General features: G+C 37.9%; 1 protein-coding gene across 4 annotated transcripts in view; it reads right to left on the bottom strand.

Moving 5' to 3' along the window:
• Positions 1–25,265, bottom strand: part of BMAL2 (basic helix-loop-helix ARNT like 2) — a 123,060-nt gene that overhangs the window by 15,433 nt on the left and 82,362 nt on the right. For all 4 annotated transcript variants that reach the window (XM_047866572.1, XM_047866571.1, XM_047866574.1 and 1 more), the window contains 4 exons: positions 1,989–2,229; positions 1,486–1,592; positions 1,185–1,335; positions 203–261 (listed from right to left, as the gene is read on the bottom strand). In XM_047866572.1, the coding sequence (XP_047722528.1) occupies positions 203–261; positions 1,185–1,335; positions 1,486–1,592; positions 1,989–2,229 (558 nt within the window). The remainder of the gene's footprint in view (positions 1–202; positions 262–1,184; positions 1,336–1,485; positions 1,593–1,988; positions 2,230–25,265) is intronic.

Raw genomic sequence — 25,265 nt, 5'->3', positions numbered from 1 at the left:
GAACAAACAACTAGTTGCAATACAGTGTAAGAGTATAATGGAAGGGTAATCAAAGAATTGTAGAAATTCTACAGAGGATAACTTTAGCCCTACAAGTCTTTGCAATATTACCTTGAAATCTTTCCCTCTCCAAGACAGAAAAAGATGGTAACAATAAAAACACTCCTAGTAATAAATTCCCATCATTTAAAACCAAGCTTACCTTCTGATAATTGAGAGCTGCAAGGAAGTAACGATGCTTCTCTAACCTCACTATGTCCCCTAGAATGAAGAAACACCATAGGTGATTTTTTTTTTTTAGGTGAAGGAAATTGTTAAATAAGCAGAGCTTTAATGTAGTGGCTTTATCAGTTCTTGACCTTTTTGCTTTATATATACTTATTGTTAATGTCACCACTAGAGATCAAAGTATTTATGTGCTAAGTACCAGGACATTTGCTAAATGTCTTATTACCCTATAAGGTACATTTTCTCAGTCACAAACTCTCGGTTTGTGTACTAATGATAAGAAGGCAAGGATTATTGGAATGATAAACAGGGGATAGTGCTGGAATGCCAAGCTTTGGGGGCCTTTTAAAAACCTAAATATAGTAGATCAGGAAACAGAATTGGGTTAATGTTACAGCAATTACAATGAAAAACTTACAGAAAAATAATCATACTTAAAATGGGCTATGCTATCCTATTAAGCAAAGCAGGGAAAGTTGTTCTTCCTTTAAGTTAGCTGACACAGACATAGCCAGGGTTTGGCAAGCAGTGCTTAGGCTGGATTTGTGCTTATCCCTCGGCTAAATATTCCTACACAATCACATGTAGTACCTCAGGCTTAGAAGATGTCTATAAAAATGATCCGTGGGACAAAACAATTTCTTACGATGATATATAGTTTAAAGCTACAACCACATCATTTATTGGAAGGTCATGACAAGCCATGAAAGGTAGGAAGAAAGTACTTAAATGCATTTATGATCACATTTTATACTAAGCAAAAAGAAATGTATTCCAAAAGGGAAAACTTTCAGCCTAATTCTGAGAAGTAATGCCAGTCAACAGTGAATGAATTACAAAATGTACTGAAGTTATAAAGCCAGATGATCATGCAACTTTAATGGTTTAGCAAGACAAGAAAAGACATGACACTTATTTGAAATCAACATAAAGGTCTTAACATAAAAGTTACTTACAAAACTAAATTGTTGACAGACACAATATATTCCAGTTCTTTGGTCCAAGGATTTGTGAAACTAAACCACTGGCTTTTTAAAGTTACAAAAGAGCCATCTTTCTTTCTGAACTTGTATGAATCTGTAAAGATTTTCTCTTTACTCTGTAGAACTTAACAAGAAAGGGTAATAATCAGTACAACGGTCTACTACATAAATCAATCCCTTGAGGGTTAATTCAAGTTTCAGATTTCACAGGAATGAAAAATGAGTTGAAGCTGTAATTAAAAAGTACCAAAAAATTACCCTACTCAATGCCTACCTGCTTTGTGCTTGTCAGTCAAATTACTATGGTCATCCTGATGAAAATATTCATAACAAGAAGTTCCCAAAAGTTCCTGAGGCAGGTATCCTAAAATTGCTGTTGCCCTGGTTTTAAAATAAAAAATAAACTTCAGATTGGTAAATTCATTCCCTTCCAGAGTACTGTAGGTCCACATACAGTCACAATAGTGGGAAAGTGACAGAGGATGAGTAAGCCATATGCATCACCGGGCTCCCCCTTTGGCTGCCCTAGACCCAGGCTAGAATGGACATCCCCCCCAGCCCAGGGTAGACTCTTTTTACCATTCACCAATAAAATTGTGGCCACAGACCATGCTCAGTTTCTGCACCACTGGCTCAGAAATATTCCAAGTTTATTTTTTGACTTGAACAAAATTATGCACATATCCACATTCTTTTTTCATTTAAACTTATTTCCTGTTCTGAAGCCTTAAGTATCCCATTGAATGCTAATCATTATGGCAATAAATAAATGTTCACCTTTGGTCCACATAGACAAACTTCCCATTCATTGCAAACCGGGTTATAAATTCAGTTGGTTTCACTTTAATCTCTCCACTGTTCTGTGGTACAATATATGGATGTAACCTTCCAATGGCAACAAGGCAGGTAAAATTACTACTGTCTTCCTTACTGTCCTTTTCTTCTTCCATTCCAACAATATTTGGAGGCCAGCTTCTCAAGTAACCAGTGCAATGGATAGTACAGAATTTTCTATGATCTAATTCAAAAGTTAAAAAAAAAAAAACATTTGTGTTATTATGAATAAACTCTTAAATTTCTTTGACATTTATAATAGTTATAATTGTGCTATAAAGTATTCTTGATGCTAAAATATGAAAGGGGAAAGGTATTACATTGAAAAGAAATCATCAATTACATTTAATAACCTTATTCTTAATGGGTTATTTTTCTCATCAACATAAATTACATACTACAATAAAAAGTTAAAAGACTAATTTAGGTCTAAATAGGCCTGTAGCTAAGTATATTTCCAAGTCAGTTTTTAAAAAAAATTTTTTTAATGTTTATTTCTGAGACAGAGAGAGAGCATGAGTGGGGGAGGGGCAGAGAGAGAGGGAGACACAGAATCCGAAACAGGCTCCAGGCTCTGAGCTGTCAGCACAGAGCCCAACGTCGGGCTTGAACTCACAAACCGTAAGATCATGACCTGAGCTGAAGTTGGTCACTCAACTGACTGAGCCACCCAGGCGCCCCTCCAAGTCAGTTTTTTAAATAACAGCAATTCACATCTGTTACAAAAACTTAAACTTCAAGCTCCCTTGCTCTTAACCACAAAGGTACTATTTTTAGCTTACTAACTTTTTGGTATAATTCATATTCAAAAATTTATACAAGACAGCATACATTCTTAAATTTCTTATGTTAGCACTTATACTGATTAATAGATATCTATGGTTATAATAGATTATAAAAAATAGAGAACATTTGGAGAAATTCATAAAAGGTATAAAAATAATATTTGATTTGATTTCACTTTTCAGAAAATTCTCAATTAACTCATAGGAAAAGACTTAACAGGCCCAATCAAAATAGCAAAGAATTGGAGCTGTCAGCACAGAGCCTGACATTGGGCTCGAACCCATGAACCACGAGATCATGACCTGAGCCCAAAGTTGGACGCCTAACCAACTGAGCCAGCCAGGTGACCCTTAAATATTTATTTTTGAGAGACAGAGAGTGAGCACATGCATTTGTGCAGGGGAGGGGCAGAGAAAGAGAGGATGACAGATATTCTGAAGCAGCCTCTAAGCTGTCAGCACAGAGCCTGACGCAGGGCTCAAACTCATGGAACCATGAGATGATGAACTAAGCTGAAGCCGGAGGCTTAACCAACTGAGCTACCCAGGTGCCCTTCAAATATCAGGAAATTCTTAAAACAATGAGATACAACACAGGCATAAAAGATAAGCAGTATACAGATTATGGCAACTCACACACAAAAAACCAACTTACAGGTTAAAAGGGATGGGAGGGGAAAGCCTGGTAAAAATTATTTAAAACAGTTGTTTGTGATAAGAGTTAGAAAAGACCAGAACACTCATTGTTTTAAATCAGCACTATTTGGTAAGACTGTTATTGCAACAAATCTTAAAAAAGAATTTTTTTTAACAGAAGATGATGTGGGCTCTCTTGTAAGACAGCACCTAACAGTAAGAGCAAAGACTTGGAGAACACTTCTTGTGCCATGCTGTTTTACGTGCTTTAGATGTATAATTAATTTTATTTATTTATTTTTTTATATCAGTGAATTTTTATTTATTTTTTTTTATTTTTTATTTTTTATTTTTTTCAATATATGAAATTTATTGTCAAATTGGTTTCCATACAACACCCAGTGCTCATCCCAAAAGGTGCCCTCCTCAATACCCATCCTCCACCCTCCCCTCCCTCCCACCCCCCATCAACCCTCAGTTTGTTCTCAGTTTTTTTTTTTTAACTTTTTTTTTTTTCAACGTTTTTTATTTATTTTTGGGACAGAGAGAGACAGAGCATGAACCAGGGAGGGGCAGAGAGAGAGGGAGACACAGAATCGGAAACAGGCTCCAGGCTCTGAGCCATCAGCCCAGAGCCTGACGCAGGGCTCGAACTCATGGACCGCGAGATCATGACCTGGCTGAAGTCGGACGCTTAACCGACTGCACCACCCAGGCGCCCCTGTTCTCAGTTTTTAACAGTCTCTTATGCTTTGGCTCTTTCCCACTCTAACCTCTTTTTTTTTTTTTCCTTCCCCTCCCCCATGGGTTTCTGTTAAGTTTCTCAGGATCCACATAAGAGTGAAACCATATGGTATCTGTCTTTCTCTGTATGGCTTATTTCACTTAGCATCACACTCTCCAGTTCCATCCACGTTGCTTCAAAAGGCCATATTTCATTCTTTCTCATTGCCACGTAGTATTCCATTTTGTATATAAACCACAATTTCTTGTATAATTAATTTTAATAGCCCAGTGAGGTGTTCCTATATTAGCACCACTGTCTCAGGAAACTGAGTTAATGCCAAAGTCACAGCAGAAAAGGGTGGAGCTGTGAGTGCTCTGTCTTAGAAGGTGTTCAAACATGAGTTGTCTGGGTGACGGAGGGGGAGGAATACAAAAAGGTGTTTCAGTCAGAGGGAACAGACAGTGTAAACCCAGAGCAGAGAGTGTCAGATGTGGGTGAAGGCATGGTCTGTGATGGGGGCATGGCTTGACAATAAAGCAGGGAACAGATAGATTTAGCTCTTGTAAACCATGTATAGGACATTGTACTCATCACCTATCAGACATCACCTCCTCCATGGTCCACAGATGCCTTAAATTATAAGTTGTCTCTTCTATTCTCAATCCAGATATTTCCTTTAATTTTTTTTTTGTTTCAGGTGTACAACACAGTGATTCCACAATTTTAAACATTATGCTATACTCACAAGTAGCTACCATCTGTCACCATACAATGCTCTTACAATATCATTGACTGTGTTCCTTATACTGTGCCTTTTATTCCCATGACTTATTTGTTCCATGACTGGAAGCCTGTATTTTCCACTCCCTTTCATTCCTTTTGTCTGATAACCTCAACCCAACTTAAAAATGGGCAAAGGACCTAAATAGACGTTTTTCCAAAGAAGACCTAAAGATGGCCAACAGACACGTGAAAAGATGCTCAGCATCACTAATCATCAGGGAAATGCAAATCCAAAGCACAATGAGATGCCACCTCACATCTGTCAGAATAGTTAGAATCAAAAACATAAGAAATAACAGTGTTGGTGAGGATGTGGAGAAAAAGGAACCTTCATACACTGTTGGTGGGAATGCAAATTGGTACAGCCACTGTAGAAAACAGTATGTTTTTCAAAACCTTAAAAACAGAAGCACCATATGATCTAGTTAATTTCACTGCTTACCCAATGGAAAAAAAAAAAAACTTATTTGAAAGGATATATGTGCCCCATGTTCACCGCAGCATTATTTACAATAGCCAAGATATGGAAGCAACCTAAGTGTCCATCAATAGATGAATGGATAAGGAAGATGTGAGATACACACACACACACACACACACACACACACACAATGGAATATTATGCAGTCAAACCACATCTTTATCACTTACTCCCTATTCTGCTTATTGGCACCATAATCAACCCAAGTAGTTAAATGACGAACCTGGGAATCCTACCAAGTTCTTTCTTTATAACATCCAAGATACCATAAAGGAATTATGGTAAGTGGGGAAAACAAGGTTTTTATTAATATTAAAACTAGATAGCAGTCAAAAGTAAAAAAGCTTATATACACTGAGTCTGGCATTTCTGATGACACTAGCTTGCAAATTTACAAATGATACCGACTAAAAATATTCTATTCAACTAAAAATGTAGGTTTAAAGTGTCACATTCATATGGAATTTCATTACACAGAACCTCGCATTTTGCTTTGATTCTTCTCTAACAACAGGGTTGCCAACCAAATTTCCAACTTAATCTGTCTCACAATCCTCACTGTGAATATTTATTCACTGACACATTTTTAGTTGGGATTATGTAATTCCATCCACTGTAATCCATTCAATCAATTATCTAAGGTATTGTTTTAATCCCATAAAAAACCTCTTATTTCAAGAATTCTTTAGATTTTTACCTAAATATTGGGGTCATCGGCCCCAATCCTCATCAAACTATTTACATCAATCAGCTCCAAAGGGTAGATTCAAGTATAGCCTACTCCATGATTTTTGAAGAGGGAGGAAATTTTATATTAACCCAAACACTGTCTTCGTTTACAGGACATCTTTTCAAAATCCTTTGTGAAAATTTTCTTCAGATTGAGGGCTAGGTCTCTCAGCTTGATATCTTGCTGTCTTGGGTTAAATTCTCACAGAAGCAGAGCCTGAGACAAGGATTCTGGTACAAGAAGCATATTTGAGAGGTGATCCCAGGAACACTGGTAGGGAAGTAGGATGAGACAGGGAAGAGGAGGAAGCTAATAAAGGACATGTTCTCTAGCAAGTTGCCACTTTGGAAAACCAACGTTATATCTGGGAGGGGGGTATTTGGGAAATAAAAATGTAGAACAAGAGCCTCAGAACTAAGTAATCTGAAGGAGAAGAGAGCTAGGAAGTTTATCCATCAGCTCCCTTTAGGCATTGGATGAGGGATGCTCACAGGCAGCATTCATTCCCTAGCACTTGAGGTCTGCCCCTAGCTAGTATAGGCAGAACTGTCTCTAAATAAGGGAGAAGGTCTAGTAGAGTCTAACAGAGGTTCGACATTGGAAACAAGGTGCCATGCCCTTGAAGTGGTAGGTGCTAAGAGGACAGGTCATGGTGTACTGACAGCATCTGCCACACTTGCACAAGGAGCCAATGGGATTCTGGGTGTACTCCTGCATGGTTATCTTATTAGGTTCAAGAAACACCCAAGATATTTGGTAGTAGCCATCCGTTCTGCATCAGCCCTTGACTTCACGAGCAGAGACACATGAATATTCCTATCTTACAAGCTTTTTCAAAGTATGAATCTGTAACATTTATGTTAGAATCAGGCAGAAATGTTTTTAATGTCAATCTGGCTTATTTTTTAAAAAGTTTTTATTATGGAAAATCTCAAACACACAAAATCAGAGAGAACATTACAATGAAACCTCACTAGAGTGTGTCATAGCCAATCATGAGAAATGGCTTTTCCATAAATCTTAAGTTCAGTTTCAAAAATTAGCATAAAAAGGCTACTTCCTAGTGACTCTTAAATTAAATTTAAGTATAACTAGGGGCACCTGTGTGGCTCAGTTGGTTAAGCTTCTGACTCTTGATTTTGGTTCAGGTCATGATCTCATGGTTCATGGGGCTGCATCGGGCTCTGCACTAATAGCAAGAAGCCTGCTTGGGATTCTCTCCCCCCCCCCCCCGCCCCTCCCCTACTTGTGCTCTCTCTCTCTCAAAATAAATAAACATTTTTTTTAAAATTTAAGTGTAACTAAAACATGGAGGCAAGAGATCAGTGGTTGCCAGGAGTGGTGGCAGGGGGTAAGAGGAGATGAATAGGGCAGAACACAGTGGATTTCAGTGCAGTGAGACTACTCTGTATATATTTTTTAAACCGTTTTTTAATGTTTATTTATTTTGAGGGAAAGAGAGAGTGAGCGGGGGAGAGGTAGAGAGAGAAGAAGAGAGAATCTTAAGCAGGCTCCACACTGTCAGTGCAGAGCCTGGCATGGGGCTCAAACTCACAAACCTGAGATCATGACCTGAGCCTAAATCAAAAGTCAGATGCTTAACCAACTGAGCCACCCAAACGTCCCTACTCTGTATGATATTATAATGATGGATACATGTCATTATATATTCGTCTAAACTCACAGAATATACAATACCAAGAGTGAACCCCAAGGTAACTGTGGACTTTGGGTGATTATGATGATGATGTGTCAGTGTAGGTTAATCCTTGGTAACAAATGTACTATTTTGGTGGGAAAGGTTGGTAATGGGGGAGGTGTGTGCATGTGTGGGGGTAGGACTACAAGGAAAATCTCTGTCCCTCCTTTTCTTTTTTTTTTAATATGAAATTTATTGTCAAATTGGTTTCCATACAACACCCAGTGCTCATCCCAACAGGTGCCCTCCTCAATGCCCATCACCCACTCTTCCCTCCCTCCCACCCCCCATGAACCCTCAGTTTATTCTCAGTTTTTAAGAGTTTCTTACGGTTTGGCTCTCTCCCTAACTTTTTTTTTCCTTCTCCTCCCCCAAGGTCTTCTGTTAAGTTTCTCAGGATCCACATAAGAGTGAAAACATATGGTATCTGTCTTTGTATGACTTATTTCACTGGAACCCTCCAGTTCCATTCACATTGCTACAAAAGGCCATATTTCATTCTTTCTCATTGCCACGTAGTATTCCATTGTGTATATAAACCACAATTTCTTTATCCATTCATCAGTTGATGGACATTTAGGCTCTTTCCATAATTTGGCTATTGTTGAAAGTGCTGCTATAAACATTAGGGTACAAGTGTCCCTATGCATCAGGACTCCTGTATCCCTTGGGTAAATTCCTAGCAGTGCTATTGCTGGGTCATAGGGTAGGTCTATTTTTAATTTTTGGGGGAACCTCCACACTGTTTTACAGAGCAGCTGCACCAGTTTGCATTCCCACCAATAGTGCAAGAGGGTTCCGTTTCTCCACATCCTCTCTAGCATCTATAGTCTCCTGATCTGTTCATTTTAGCCACTCTGACTGGCATGAGGTGATATCTGAATGTGGTTTTGATTTGTATTTCCCTGACAAGCGACGTTGAGCATCTTTTCATGTGCCTGTCGGCCATCCGGATGTCTTCTTTAGAGAAGTATCTATTCACGTTTTCTGCCCATTTCTTCACTGGATTATTTGTTTTTCGGGTGTGGAGTTTGGTGAGCTCTTTATAGGTTTTGGATACTAGCCCTTTGTCCAATATGTCATTTGCAAATATCTTTTCCCATTCGGTTGGTTGCCTTTTAGTTTTGTTGATTGTTTCCTTTGCTGTGCAGAAACTTTTTATCTTTGTGAGGTCCCAATAGTTCATTTTTGCTTTTAATTCCCTTGCCTTTGGGGATGTGTCAAGTAAGAAATTGCTGCGGCTGAGGTCGGAGAGGTTTTTCCCTGCTTTCTCCTCTAGGGTTTTGATGGTTTCCTGTCTCACATTCAGGTCCTTATCCATTTTGAGTTTGTTTTTGAGAATGGTGTAAGAAAGTGGTCTAGTTTCATCCTTCTGCATGTTGCTGTCTAGTTCTCCCAGCACCATTTGTTAAAGAGACTGTCTTTTTTCCATTGGATATTCTTTCCTGCTTTGTCAAAGATTAGTTGGCCATACTTGGTCTCTATTCTATTACATTAGTCTGTGTCTATTTTTGTGCCAATACTATGCTGTCTTGATGACAAAGCAAACCTCCTGCTTTGGTCTTCTTCTTCAATATTACTTTGGCTATTCAAGGTCTTTTGTGGTTCCATACAAATTTTAGGATTGCTTGTTCTAGCTTCGAAAAGAATGCTGGTGCAATTTTGATTTGGATTGCATTGACTGTGTAGATTGCTTTGGGTAGTATTGACATTTTAACAATATTTATTCTTCCAATCCATGAGCACAGAATTTTTTTCCATTTCTTTGTATCTTCTTCGATTTCCTTCATAAGCTTTGCATAGTTTTCAGCATACAGTTTTATATCTTTAGTTAGGTTTATTCCTAGGTATTTTATGATTCAGGTGAAATTGTGAATGGGATCAGTTTCTTTATTGTCTTTCTGTTGCTTCATTATTAGTGTGTAAGAATGCAACTGATTTCTGTACATTAATTTTGTATCCTGCGACTTGCTGAATTCATGTATCAGTTCTAGAGGACTTCTGTCCCTCCTTTTCAATTTCACTGTAAACCTAAAACTCTAAAAATAGTCTTAATAATTTAAAAGCTTAAATGTAAGTGATGTGTCATGGTAAACACGAAGAAAAACACCTTTAGTATGAGCTTTCCTCATTAATAGGAAGTGATCTTAAAACATAATCTCATGGGCTAATTATTACTGGAAAGAACATTTAGAAGCAACTATAAAATATAAAAATATATTTTTTAATATTTTTATAAAATAAAATTGTATTTTTATTCGATTTTGTGTGTTTGTAAAATATAATTATTTCATTTGATACTCTCCTTGGCTAAGGTAGAATACAGGTGTGGGAACCCACCCACACATGTGGCCAATCAAGGTTCAATTTTGCAGTTACCTTATCCTGACCCAGTTATCTGTCTACATGTCTGTCTACATTCAGCTGTCCTCAAACCAGGCACTGCAAGGAAAGGCCATACAATTGTTAACACATGGCCTTACTATTCCTTAGGCCAAATTAGCCGTATGCCTTTGGCACAGAGTTCTGGAATATTAAGTGAATATTTGGTTCAAGTGCTTGAGCAGATTAAAAAGTCTCTTTTGAAAAGGTATTTGATTCTGACTGCAGGCATCCGTGTGTGGGCAGGAATACATTCCCACAACAAAAGCCAACCCCTTGCTGTGTGTCTGCTGCACACATCTAGAATGCATCTCTTTCATTAGTAACCTTTTGGCATCTAGGAAGCTGCTTTTGTAGGTAGCATGGCATGGTGGGAAGAATACAGATTTTAAAGCCATGTCATGATTCTGCCACTTTCTATGTGACTTTAGACAAATTACATAGCCTTTGAAGGCTTCAGTTTCCTCGTGTGCAAGATGAAGACAGTTTGCACAGGATTATTATTCAGATTAAATTAGGCATTTACTCAAAGTGACAGAGTTTTTTTTTTTTAATTTTAAAAAAAAATTTTTTTAACGTTTTATTTATTTTTGAGACAGGGAGGGACAGAGCATGAACAGGGGAGGGTCAGAGAGAGGGAGACACAGAATCTGAAACAGGCTCCAGGCTCTGAGCTGTCAGCACAGAGCCCGACGCGGGGCTCGAACTCACGGACCGAGAGATCATGACCTGAGCCGAAGTTGGCCGCTTAACCGACTGAGCCACCCAGGCACCCCATCAAAGTGGCATAGAGATTTTAAATAATTACTGATTTTCTTGCTGAAGAAGAGAATTTTATTTTGTCCTTCTTTCGGAGCCACAAATAATGGCTTCCATTTATCAAGCATCTACTAGGAGCCAAGTGCATCATCAGCCACATGTAATCCTAACTCCTGTGAGGTGGTATTCTTACGCCCACTGGATCAGTCTGCGAGGGCTGCGATAACAGAATACATAGACTGGGTAGCTTAAACAACAGAAATTTATTTTCTCACAGTTCTGGAGGCTAGAAGTCCAATACAAAAGTATTGGCAGGTTTGATTTCCCTGAGGCCTCTCTCTCTGGCTTGTAGATGGCTCACTTCTCACTGTCTCCATAGGGCCCCTTCTCTGTGTGTGTGCATCCCTGGTGTCTCTGCCTCTTCTTATGTGGAAACTGGCCAAACTGGATTAGGGGTCCACTCCATAACCTCATTTGACCTTAATTACCTCTTTAAAATCTCTCTCTCTAAATATATTCTTCAAATATTGAGGAATTTGCTTCCAGTTGCACAGGTGTTAAACAGCCCCTACTGAATTCAGACTTCAGGCCCCTTCTGCTCTGTCTGAAAGCCTGTCTACCAATATGGTTGTTGCCAGGCAGAGCCACTTCCTTTGACTCATCACAAAATTCAAATGTGAATTAGTTCTAATTTAGCAATTGAAATAGATACAGTTTTCCAGGAAGATTACCCAAATTTATTTAAAAAGAAAAAAAAATCTTCCCTGTCTTTTCTATATGTTTCTAACTTATAATAAAATAATTCCATTTAGAAATCATGTAGGAAGATTAAAGTTTGATTATGACATTCTTTAAAAATGCTGCTTGGATTTTTTTTTTTAACCTATGGCTATATGTAGGTCTTTTTGCTTAAGATTTAGTATTTTCTTTTTTTTTCAATATATGAAATTTATTGTCAGATTGGTTTCCATACAACACCAAGTGCTCATCCCAAAAGGTGCCCTCCTCCGTACCCATCACCCACCCTTCCCTCCCTCCCACCCCCCATCAACCCTCAGTTTGTTCTCAGTTTTTAAGAATCTCTTATGCTTTGGCTCTCTCCCACTCTAACCTCTTTTTTTTTAATTTTCCTTCCCCTCCCCCATGGGTTTCTGTTAAGTTTCTCAGGATCCACATAAGAGTGAAAACATACGGTATCTGTCTTTCTCTGTATGGCTTATTTCACTTAGCATCACACTCTCCAGTTCCATCTACATTGCTACAAAGGGCCATATTTCATCCTTTCTCATTGCCACGTAGTACTTCATTGTGTATATAAACCACAATTTCTTTATCCATTCATCAGTTGATGGACATTTAGGCTCTTTCCATAATTTGGCTATTGTTGAGAGTGCTGCTATAAACATTAGGGTACAAGTGTCCCTATGCATCAGCACTCCTGTATCCCTTGGGTAAATTCCTAGCAGTGCTACTGCTGGGTCATAGGGTAGGTCTATTTTTAATTTTTTGAGGAACCTCCACACTGTTTTCCAGAGCGGCTGCACCAATTTGCATTCCCACCAATAGTGCAAGAGGGTTCCGTTTCTCCACATCCTCTCCAGCATCTATAGTCTCCTGATTTGTTCATTTTGGCCACTCTGACTGGCGTGAGGTGATATCTGAGTGTGGTTTTGATTTGTATTTCCCTGACGAGCGACGTTGAGCATCTTTTCATGTGCCTGTAGGCCATCTGGATGTCTTCTTTAGAGAAGTGTCTATTCATGTTTTCTGCCCATTTCTTCACTGGATTATTTGTTTTTCGGGTGTGGAGTTTGGTGAGCTCTTTATAGATTTTGGATACTAGCCCTTTGTCCGATATGCCATTTGCAAATATCTTTTCCCATTCCGTTGGTTGCCTTTTAGTTTTGTTTGTTGTTTCCTTTTCTGTGCAGAAGCTTTTTATCTTCATAAGGTCCCAGTAATTCACTTTTGCTTTTAATTCCCTTGACTTTGGGGATGTGTCAAGAAATTGCTACGGCTGAGGTCAGAGAGGTCTTTTCCTGCTTTTCCTCTAGGGTTTTGATGGTTTCCTGTTTCACATTCAGGTCCTTTATCCATTTTGAGTTTATTTTTGTGAATGGTGTGAGAAAGTGGTCTAGTTTCAACCTTCTGCATGTTGCTGTCCAGTTCTCCCAGCACCATTTGTTAAAGAGACTTTTTTCCATTGGATGTTCTTTCCTGCTTTGTCAAAGATGAGTTGGCCATACGTTTGTGGGTCTAGTTCTGGGGTTTCTATTCTATTCCATTGGTCTATGTGTCTGTTTTTGTGCCAATACCATGCTGTCTTGATGATGACACCTTTGTAGTAGAGGCTAAAGTCTGGGATTGTGATGCCTCCTGCTTTGGTCTTCTTCTTCAAAATTCCTTTGGCTATTCGGGGCCTTTTGTGGTTCCATATGAATTTTAGGATTGCTTGTTCTAGTTTTGAGAAGAATGCTGGTGCAATTTCGATTGGGATTGCACTGAATGTGTAGATAGCTTTGGGTAGTATTGACATTTTGACAATATTTATTCTTCTAATCCATGAGCAGGGAATGTCTTTCCATTTCTTTATATCTTCTTCAATTACCTTCATAAGCTTTCTATAGTTTTCAGCATACAGATCTTTTACATCTTTGGTTAGATTTATCCCTAGGTATTTTATGCTTCTTGGTGCAATTGTGAATGGGATCAGTTTCTTTGTCTTTCTGTTGCTTCATTGTTAGTGTATAAGAATGCAACCGATTTCTGTACCTTGATTTTGTATCCTGCAACTTTGCTGAATTCATGTTTCAGTTCTAGCAGACTTCTGGTGGAGTCTATCGGATTTTCCATGTACAGTATCATGTCATCTGCAAAAAGTGAAAGCTTGACTTCATCTTTGCCAATTTTGATGCCTTTGATTTTCTTTTGTTGTCTGATTGCTGATGCTAGAACTTCCAACACTATGTTAAACAACAGCGGTGAGAGTGGGCATCCCTGTCATGTTCCTGATCTCAGGGAAAAAGCTCTCAGTTTTTCCCCATTGAGGATGATATTAGCTGTGGGCTTTTCATAAATGGCTTTTATGATGTTTAAGTATGTTCCTTCTATCCCGACTTTCTCAAGGGTTTTTATTAAGAAAGGGTGCTGAATTTTGTCAAAGGCCTTTTCTGCATCGATTGACAGGATCATATAGTTCTTATCTTTTCTTTTATTAATATGATGTATCGCACGGATTGATTTGCAAATGTTGAACCAGCCCTACAGCCCAGGAATGAATCCCACTTGATCATGGTGAATAATTCTTTTTATATGCTGTTGAATTCGATTTGCTAGTATCTTATTGAGAATTTTTGCATCCATATTCATCAGGGAAGATTTAGTATTTTCAAATACTGTAATGGAACCATGCTTCACAATACTGTAACATACTATGCAGTCCATGGAGAGCATCTTATTTCCTTTTTGTGTGTTTGCAAAGGGTTAAGAGACTAGACACAGAAAGTGCCCTTTCTCTTGGCACTTACTTAGGTGCCCTTATCTAAGAAAAATCCTTCAAGAATGTATATATCCAGTTCTAGGAATACCACAAAGGCTAAAACAAAAAATCTAAGGTGGCATAGAATTTAGACAAGGTAGAGTCCTACCACCAACTTACGACTTGTAGTTCCATATTTCCAGCCAAATTTTAAAATGCCTATTCAATAAACACAGGTTTTTTCAACCAGACCCAGATTCCTTTGGTTCCCACTGCAGAGCCTTTCCAGAATGACTTCTCATGAGAATTATGTTCAAATTCAAGTTGTTTCCTATCTTACTTAGCCAGAGCTCCCATAACATAGCATCACAGACTGGGTGGCTTGAACAACAGACGTACTTCCTCACAACTCTGGAGGCTGGAATTTTGAGATCAGGATGACTGCATAGCTGAGTTCTGGTCGAGGGTTCTTGTTCTGGCTTGTAGACTCCTACTACCTCACTCTGTGAGACAGTAAACTCTCAGCTGTCTCTTCTTACATGGGCACTAATTACATCATGGTGGCCCCACTCTCATGACTGAAACTTCTTGGGGTCAAATCTTTTAAAATGTTTAGATTGCTTTTTGGATGAAACAAAAACATTATAATGTAGATTAATTCACTGGATTCTTCATTGTTGTGGATTTGACAGCAATTATGTGGTCAATCAGGGAAAACAAAACAAAACCCAAGAAGATGGTCATTTAAGCTTTCAGTAGATGAGTGTCTACAATGTGTCAGACGTCATAGAAACATATGAAACTCTCATTCTAGTGTGAGATGCAAATACAAAAAATTATTGTGATACAGTGCAGCAAAGAGCTTAGGATTAATGGGTTACCTATCAAAAGTAGATACCTGGGACTTAACCCAACCAGAAAGGGAAGATTTCCTGGAAAGAAGTGTTGCCTGTGTTTTAATGGTTCTGGATCTACCACTAGGCTTGCATTCTCCATTCCTTCCAGTAGGGTGGCCTCATGTTGCTGCTGGTATTCTGTTTCAGAGATCGAAGGCTGCTAAACCTTCAGGGCCATCTGGGTAGGTGCCTGAGTTATAGGCTTAACAGGCTCAATCTTCTCTTCCATACTGGCACCTTCTCAATTCAGGAATAAACTTTTGCTATGGTGAAGCATGTTATCAAACTGCCCTCTTAAATCTTTCATGTTGCCACTGATCATGCTGTGGGGTTTGCCTTGTTAGGGGACGGATCCTTTGAAATGCTTCTTAAGGCTCTCCCAGCTGGTCTACATGTCTTGGCTCTCGTGTGGTGTTCACAAGAGATCCTAAGGCGGAGAGTATACTCAGGGTGTCTAATTTGGTACTTCATAATCTATTGCATAATGGCCACTTAGCTCCCACTGGACCTAATACAATACAGAAATGTTCTTCCTTACTAGTAGGTTAGGGGCCTATTAAAAATGCAGAGATGTTCCTAGGGGCGCCCCCGAGGCTCGTCTGTTACTTATCTAATTGCTAAAGCAGTTGCCTTCAAACATTTTTTATTGTGCATGCTATGAAAAAAATTTTAAGCCCTTTCATGTGCATACACTTTATATATCTACTCTTATACCAATATATTATGTGTATTATAAAACACAAAAACTAAAATTAAAAATAGAGAAAAAAGATGAAAAACATTGTTTTAAGAAAATTTTATTCATGGTAAAACTTTTGTTCTTGAAAAATTAGAACACATCTTAGTTAATGAAGCTACATAATTATGGCTTATTTTTTAAGACAATGTTTTAACACATTGTGAAAGAGTGATGTGAAGGTCTGGTTCTAAATCTAACTTCTTATTCTATTTTCTTTTTCTTCATAACACTTATTACCATCAAAAAAGTTTTTGTTTTGTTCATTACTTTGGCCCCAGCAAATGGAATAGTGTTTGGCTCATACTGTGTACTTAGTAAGTATTTCTTGAAAAACAATTCTTTTTTTAACACAATACCATATAATGGCGTGTTACTTTGCATCCCTTCCCGGTCCCACATTCAGTGGCCTCATGTAGGTAAAAGAGTGACTACTTACACCACAGATATTGGCACAGCTACAGATCAGGGCTTTAGTTGTTTTCCCCTGATTGTCTAGACCTATGAAAATGGTGGAGAAATTAATAATGAAGATTAAACGTTAAAGCATGTTGTGCCTTTAGTTGTTATGTAGTAAATAGCACAAAAATTGAGTAAATAATCCTCTAATATTAAAAAACTATCATTTCAGCAAAGTCACTAATAATTTAAAAAATGAGTGATGTCCTGACAACATTTCTTTATGATTTCACTTTCACCTTATTACTGTAAAGGAAAGTATGTCAACCAACATTCATATCAGAACTGTGTGCAGAGAGCTGGTTGTTGAACAATGACCAGCACACCTGGTCCCTAGCCCATATGGGTCTCCAAAGTTGGCCTCAACTGCCTCCGTTCCTATCACTATCTCCTGCATCTAGGGCGTAGTCACACTGTTCTTTGCCAAGTGCCCCCAAATGCCAAGTGTCTCCTTTCTGTTAGGAATTTCTTCCCAGAGATTTTTGCATAGCTGGCTCCTTCTCATTATCCAGGTCTCAGATATCAAATGTCACCTAAGGAGACATTCTCTGAGTATTCTGAAGTAACTACCTCTTTCTAGTCCCTGTCCTCATTATTCCATATTATTGATCTCATTGTACTTTCCCCTACCTAAAATATTCGTTAATTTGCAGTTGACTGGCTGCCTCCTGTGTCTATAATACAACGTTCACTAGAGCAATGACTTGTCTGTTTTTAGTGTATCCTTTGCATTTGGTATGGTGCCTGGCACATAGTAGGTACTCAGTAATTATTGACTGACCAAAATCTATTTAATTAGATACTACTATGTTTGGCAATGGTATCATACTTCTACTTTTTTTTTTTTAGAGCGAGCATCAGTGGAGGTGAGGAATGTGGGGAGGGGAGAGAGACAGAGACAGAGACAGAGAGAGAGAGAGAGAGAGAGAAAATCTTAAGCAGGCTCCATGCTCAGCACAGAGCCTGATATGTGGCTCCATCCCACAACACTGGGATCATGGCCTGAGCTGAAATCAAGAGTTGGATGTTCAACTGAATGAGCTACCCAGAAGCCTCTCTACCACTTTTACTTAAGCATAGCACATTTGCAGGGTTTTTTTTTTTAAACTAAGATTATGACAGAAGCTATGAGAAAATGCAAGTGAGGAAGAATCTCCACCAACAAAATTTCAGCACCAATCTTGGACACTGCTGCCCAGGGCATCTGTTTTCCTCTACTTTCCTTGCTCTCTCCTCCTCTTCTGCTCCTAGATAATCTCTTACTTGAGACAGGAGTCTAAAACAGTGGTTATCAGAAAGAATAGAGAAGTTGAGAATCAAACCTGTGAGGCTGCAAAGTTTAGAAGCACTGAGGGTGAAATCAAGTTTTACAGAAGTAAAGTATGGTTACATTGGGCACTAGCCATGCACCAATGCAAAGACATGACTGAAATACAAGTACTAAATTAGACCATTTGGAAATTCTTCTATTCCCAGAAGACAAATTTTTCTGAAAATCTTTTTTAATTGAAATATAGTTGACACATAATGTTACATTAGTTTTAGGTGTACAACATAGGGATTTGACAAGTCTATACGTTATGCTCTCAAGTGCAATTAGCATACAGCACTATAACAATATTATTGACTGTATTCCCTATGCTGTACCTTGTATCCCCATGACTTACTCATTCCTTAGCTGGAAGCCTGTTTCTCCCACTTCACTTCTCTTTGTCCATCCCTCCCCAACATCCATCTCTCCTCTGGCAACTATCAGCTTGTTCTTTGTATTTATGGGTCTGTTCTGGTTTTTGATTCCACATATAAGTGAATTCCTATGGTATTTGCCTTTAATCTGACTTATTTTACTTAGCATAAAACCCTCTATATCCATGCATATTGTTGCAATCTCAAGATCTCATCCTTTATGGCTGAATTAATATTCCATATTGTGTGTATGTGTGTGTGTACACTATTTCTTCTTTATCCCTTCATCTATTGATGGACACTTAGGTTGCTTCCATATCTTGGCTATTGTAAATAATGCTGCAATAAACATAGGGGTCATATATTTTTTCAAATTGGCATTTTCATTTCCTGGGAGGGGGTGTTAAATATTCAGAAGTAGAATTACTGGATCACGGTATTTCTATTCTTAATTTTTTGAGAAACCTCCATAGTGTTTTCCATGTAATTTACATTCCCACCAAAAGTACACAAGTGTTCCTTTCTCTCACATCCTCACCAACAGTTGTCTTTTTGACTGCAGCCATTCTGACAGGTATAAGGTTATATCTCATTGTGTTTTTGATTTGCATGTCCCTGATGATTAGAAATGTTTATTTTGGGGGGAGACAGAGCATGAACGGGGGAGGGGCAGAGGGAGAGAGGGAGACACAGAGTCCAAAACAGGCTCCAGGCTCCAAGCTGTCAGCACAGAACCTGACGTGAGACTTGAATCCACCAACTGTAAGATCATGACCTGAGCTGAAGTTGGACGCTTAACCGACTGAGCTACCCAGGTGCCCCTGTTGAGCATCTTTGAATATACCTATTGGCCATCTGTATGGCTTTGGGAAAATGTCTATTCATTTGCCCATTTTAAATTGATTATTTCTTTGATGTTGAGTTGTATAAGTTATTTGTATGATTTAATATTAATTCCTTATTGGATATATCATTTGCAAGTACCTTCTCTCATTCAGTAGGCTGCCTTTTCATTCTGTTGATGATTTCTCTCAAACTTATTTTGCTGTAGTCCCAATAGTTCATTTTTGTCTTTGTTTCCCTTGCCTGAGGAAACATATCTGGCCAGACAAATGTTGCTAAGGCCAATGCCCAAAGCATTACTGCCTATGTTTTCCTCTAGGATTTTTATGGTTTCAGGTCTCACATTTAGGTCTTTAATCGATTTTATTTTTGTAAATGGTGTAAGAAAGTGGTCCAGGTTTGTTCTTTTACACGTAGCTGTCCAGATTTCTCAGCACCATAAATTCAATAGATTGTCTTTTCCCCATAGTGTATTATTGTTTTTGTTGTTGTAGATTAATTGACCATATAAGTGGTGGGTTTATTTCTGGGCTCTGTGTACTGTTCTAGTGATCTACATCTATTTTTGTGCCAGAACCATACTGTTTGTATAACTATAGCTTTGTAGTATATCTTGAAATTTGGGATTGTAATATCTCCAGCTTTTTTTTCCCCTCAAGATAGCTTTGGCTATTGTGGTCTTTTATGGTTCCATATAAATTTTAGAATTATTCTAGTTCTGTGAAAATGCTGTTGGTATTTTCATAGGGATTTCACTAAATCTGTAGATTGCTTTGTGTAGTATAGACATTTTAACAATATTAATTCTTCAAATCCATGAGCATGGTATGTTTTTCCACTTGTTTGTGTCATCTTCAATTTTTCACCAATATTTTGTAGTTTTCAAAGAATAGGTCTCTCTTCTTGGTTAAGTTTATTCCTAGGTATTTTAGTGTTTTGCATGCAATTATAAATGGAATTGTTTGCTTAATTCTTCTCTCTGCTACTTATTAGGGTATAGAAACACAACAAATTTCTATATACAAATTTCATATCCTGCAACTTTACTGAATTCATTTATCAGTTCTAGTAGTTTTTTTGAGTGTCTTTAGAGTTTTCTTAGTATCATGTCATCTGCAAAGGTGACCATTTTACTTCTTCCTGACCAATTCAGATACCTTTTATTTCTTATCTGATAGCTGTAGTTAAAACTCTCAGTACTATATTGAATAAACGTGGCAAAAGTAGAACATCCTTGTTCCTGATCTTAGAGGAAAAGCTCTGTTTTTCATGATTGAGTATGATATCAGCTCTGGGTTTGCCATATATGGCCTTTATTGAGATATGTACCCTTAAAACTCATTTTGATGAGAGTTTTTCCCATGAATGGGTGTTGAATTTTGTCAAATGCTTTTTCTGTATCGATTGAGATGATCATGATTTTTATCTTGATTAATGTGATGTATCAAGTTCATTGATTTGCAAATATTGAGTCAACCCTGCATCCCTGGAATAAATCCCACTTGATCATGCTGACTGATCCTTTTAATGTATTGTTGAATCTGGATGGCTAATATTTTCCTGAGGACTTTTGCATCTATGTTCATCAGAGATATTGGCCTGTAATTTTCCTTTTTTTTGTAGAGTCTTTGTCTTGTTTTGGTATGAGAGTAATACTGGCCTTATCAACTAAACTTGCAGGCATTCCTTTCTCTTCTATTTTTTTGGAATGGTTTGAGAGGAATAGGTAATCTTTTTTTTTTTTTTACATTTATTTATTTTTGAAAGACAGAGCACAAGTGGGGAAGGGACAGGGAGAGAGAGACACACACACAGAATCTGAAGCAGGTTCCAGGCTTTGAGCTGTCAGCACAGTGCCAGTAATCGTTCTTCTTTAAGTGTTACATAGAATTCACCTGTTAATCCATCCTGGACTTTTATTTGTTTGGAGTTTTTAAATTACCAATTCCATTTCATTACTAGTAACTGTTCTGTTCAGATTTTCTATTTCTTCCTGATTCAGTTTTCGAAGATTGTGTGTTTCTAGGAATTTATCCATTTCTTCTAGGTTATCCAATTTGTTGGCATATAATTCTTCATACATACAAATAAAATAATCCTTTGTATTTCTGTGCTGTTAGCAATTACCTCTCATTTTTTTTTTTATGGCTGGAATGCATACTCAGCATTTTATTCTTTTTATAAAAACTTGATGTCTTGCCCAGGAAATAAAATATGGCAGGTTTTTTTTTTAAATATGAAATTGTCAAACTGGTTTCCATATAACACCCAGTGCTCATCCCAACAGGTGCCCTCCTCAATACCCATCACCCAGCCACCCTCCCTTCCACCCCCATCAACCCTCAGTTTATTCTCAGTTTTCAAGAGTCTCCTATGCTTTGGCTCTCTCCCTCTCCAACCTCTTTTTTTTTTTTCTTCCCCTCCCCCATGGACTTCTGCCAAGTTTCTCAGGATCCACATAAGAGTGAAAACATATGGTATTTGTCTTTCTCTGTATGACTTATTTCACTTAGCATCACACTCTCCAGTTCCATCCACGTTGCTACAAAAGGCCATATTTCATTTTTTCTGATTGCCACGTAGTATTCCACTGTGTATATAAACCACAATTTCTTTATCCATTCATCAGTTGATGGACATTTAGGCTCTTTCCATAATTTGGCTATTGTTGAAAGTGCTGCTATAAACATTGGGGTACAAGTGCCCCTACGCATCAGCACTCCTGTATCCCTTGGGTAAATTCCTAGCAGGGCTATTGCTGGGCCATAGGGTAGATCTGTTTTTAATTTTTTGAGGAACCTCCACACTGTTTTCCAGAGCGGCTGCACCAATTTGCATTCCCACCAACAGTGCAGGAGGGTTCCCATTTCTCCACATCCTCTCCAGCATCTGTAGTCTCCTGATCTGTTCATTTTAGCCACTCTGACGGGCGTGAGGTGATATCTGAATGTGGTTTTGATTTGTATTTCCCTGATGAGGAGCGACATTGAGCATCTTTTCATGTGCCTGTTGGCCATCTGGATGTCTTCTTTAGAGAAGTGTCTATTCATGTTTTCTGCCCATTTCTTCACTGGATTATGTTTTATGGGTGTGGAGTTTGGTGAGCTCTTTATAGGTTTTGGATACTAGCCCTTTGTCCAATATGTCATTTGCAAATATCTTTTCCCATTCGGTTGGTTGCCTTTTAGTTTTGTTGATTGTTTCCTTTGCTGTACAGAAGCTTTTTATCTTTGTGAAGTCCCAATAATTCATTTTTGCTTTTAATTCCCTTGCCTTTGGGGATGTGTCAAGTAAGAAACTGCTGCGGCTGAGGTCAGAGAGGTTTTTCCCTGCTTTCTCCTCTAGGGTTTTGATGGTTTCCTGTCTCACATTCAGGTCCTTTATCCATTTTGAGTTTGTTTTTGTGAGTGGTGTAAGAAAGTGGTCTAGTTTCATCCTTCTGCATGTTGCTGTCTAGTTCTCCCAGCACCATTTGCAAAAGAGACTGTCTTTTTTCCATTGGATATTCTTTCCTGTTTTCTCAAAGATTAGTTGGCCATACTTTTGTGGGTCTACTTCTAGGGCTTCTATTCCATTGGTCTATGTGTCTTTTTGCGCCAATACCATGCTGTCTTGATGATTACAGCTTTGTAGTAGGGGCTAAACTCTGGGATTGTGATACCTCCTGCTTTGGCCTTCTTCTTCAAAATTACTTTGGCTATTCGGGGTCTTTTGTGGTTCCATACAAATTTTTGGGATTGCATTGAATGCTTAGATAGCTTTGGGTAGTATTGACATTTTAACAATATTTATTCTTCCAACCCATGAACATGGAATGTTTTTCCATTTCTTTATATCTTCTTCAATTTCCTTCATAAGCTTTCTATAGTTTTCAGCATACAGATCTTTTACATCTTTTGGTTAGGTGTATTTCTAGGTAATTTATGCTTCTTAGTGCAATTGTGAATGGGATCAGTTTCTTTATTTGTCTTTCTGTTGCTTCATTATTAGTGTATAAGAATGCAACTGATTTCTGTACATTGATTTTGTATCCTGCAACTTTGCTGAACTCATGTATCAGTTCTAGCAGACTTCTGGTGGAGTCTGTTGGCGTTTCCATGTATAATATCATGTCATCTGCAAAAAGTGAAAGCTTGACTTCATCTTTGCCAATTTTGATGCCTTTGATTTTCTTTTGTTGTCTGAATGCTGATGCTAGAACTTCCAACACTATGTTAAACAACAGCGGTGAGAGTGGGCATCCCTGTCGTGTTCCTGATCTCAGGGAAAAAGCTCTCAGTTTTTCCCCATTGAGGATGATATTAGCTGTGGGCTTTTCATAAATGGCTTTTATGATGTTTAAGTATGTTCCTTCTATCCCCACTTTCTCGAGGGCTTTTGTTAAGAAAGGATGCTGAATTTTGTCAAATGCTGTTTCTGCGATTGACAGGATCATGTGGTTCTTACCTTTTATTAATGTGATGTATCGCACGGATTGATTTGTGAATGTTGAACCAGCCCTGCAGCCCAGGAATGAATCCCACTTGATCATGGTGAATAATTCTTTTTATATGCTGTTGAATTCGATTTGCTAGTATCTTATTGAGAATTTTTGCATTCATATTCATCAGGGATATTGGCCTATAGTTCTTTTTTGCTGGGTCTCTGTCTGGTTTAGGAATCAAAGTAATCCTGGCTTCATAGAATGAGTCTGAAAGTTTTCCTTCCCTTTCTATGTTTTAGACTAGTTTGAGAAGGATGGGTATTATCTCTGCTTTAAATGTCTAGTAGAATTCCTCTGGGAAGCCATCTGGTCCTGGACTCTTATTTGTTGGGAGATTTTTGATAACTGATTCATTTTCTTCGCTCATTATGGATCTGTTCAAGCTTTCTATTTCTTCCTGTTTGAGTTTTGGAAATGCGTGGGTGTTTAGGAATTTGTCCATTGCTTCCAGGTTGTCCATTTTGTTGGCATATAATTTTTCATAGTATTCCCTGATAATTGCTTGTATTTCTGAGGGATTGGTTGTAATAATTCCATTTTCATTCATGATTTTATCAATTTGGGTCATCTCCCTTTTCTTTTTGAGAAGCCTGGCTAGAGGTTTATCAATTTTATTTTTTCAAAAAACCAACTCTTGGTTTCATTGATCTGCTCTACAGTTTTTTTTAGATTCTATATTGTTTATTTCTGCTCTGATCTTTATTATTTCTCTTCTTCTGCTGGGTTTGCGGTACCTTTACTGTTCTGCTTCTATTTCCTTTAGGTGTGCTGTTAGATTTTGTATTTGGGATTTTTCTTGTTTCTTGAGATAGGCCTGGATTGCAATGTATTTTCCTCTCAGGATTGCCTTCGCTGCATCCCAAAGCGTTTGGATTGTTATATTTTCATTTTCACTTGTTTCCATATATTTTTAAATTTCTTCTCTAATTGCCTGGTTGACACTTCTCATTTCTGTTTTGGGACCTCTTTTTGAGGAGTTTGACTAACAGCTTATCAATTTTATCTTTTAAAGAAGTAGCTCTTGGTTTCTTTGATCTTTTCTGGATTTTCTTTCACTTATTTCTGTACTGCTCTTCATTATTTCCTTCTACTCACCTTGGGCTTTATTCTTTTTCTCATTGTTTTAGGTGTAAGGTTAGACTACTTGAGATTTTTTTTTTTTTTTTTTTTGAGGAAGGCTTGTATTGCTATGAACTTACCTCAGAAGTACTTTCACTCCAAAATTTTGGACCATTGTGTTTACATTTTTATTTGTCTCCATGTATTTTTTTAAATTTCCTCTCTGATTTCTTTGTTGACCCATTGACTGTTAAGTGGCATATTGTTTAGTCTTCATGTGTTTGTTTTTAAGAGTTTTTTTGTTGTGATTGATTTCTAGTGTCATATTGTTGTGGTTGGAAAAGATGTGTGTATAATTTCTATTCTCTTAAATTTGTGGAGACTTGTTTTGTGGTCTACATGTGATTTATCTCGGAGAATGCCCCATGTGTACTTGAAAAGAATGTGTATTCTGTTTTTGGATGAAATGTTCTGTATGTATCTGTTAAGTTCATCTAGTCTAACGTGTCAAAGACACTGTTTCCTTATTGATTTCTACATGGATAATCTATCCATTGATGTAAGTGGGGTGTTAAAGTCCTCTACTATTTTTGTATTA

The sequence above is a fragment of the Prionailurus viverrinus genome, chromosome B4, assembly GCF_022837055.1.
Source record: "Prionailurus viverrinus isolate Anna chromosome B4, UM_Priviv_1.0, whole genome shotgun sequence".
In the NCBI taxonomy this organism is placed as follows: Eukaryota; Metazoa; Chordata; class Mammalia; order Carnivora; family Felidae; genus Prionailurus; species Prionailurus viverrinus.
Note: the sequence above shows the minus strand (reverse complement) of the source record. Positions and strands in the feature narration are given on the sequence as shown.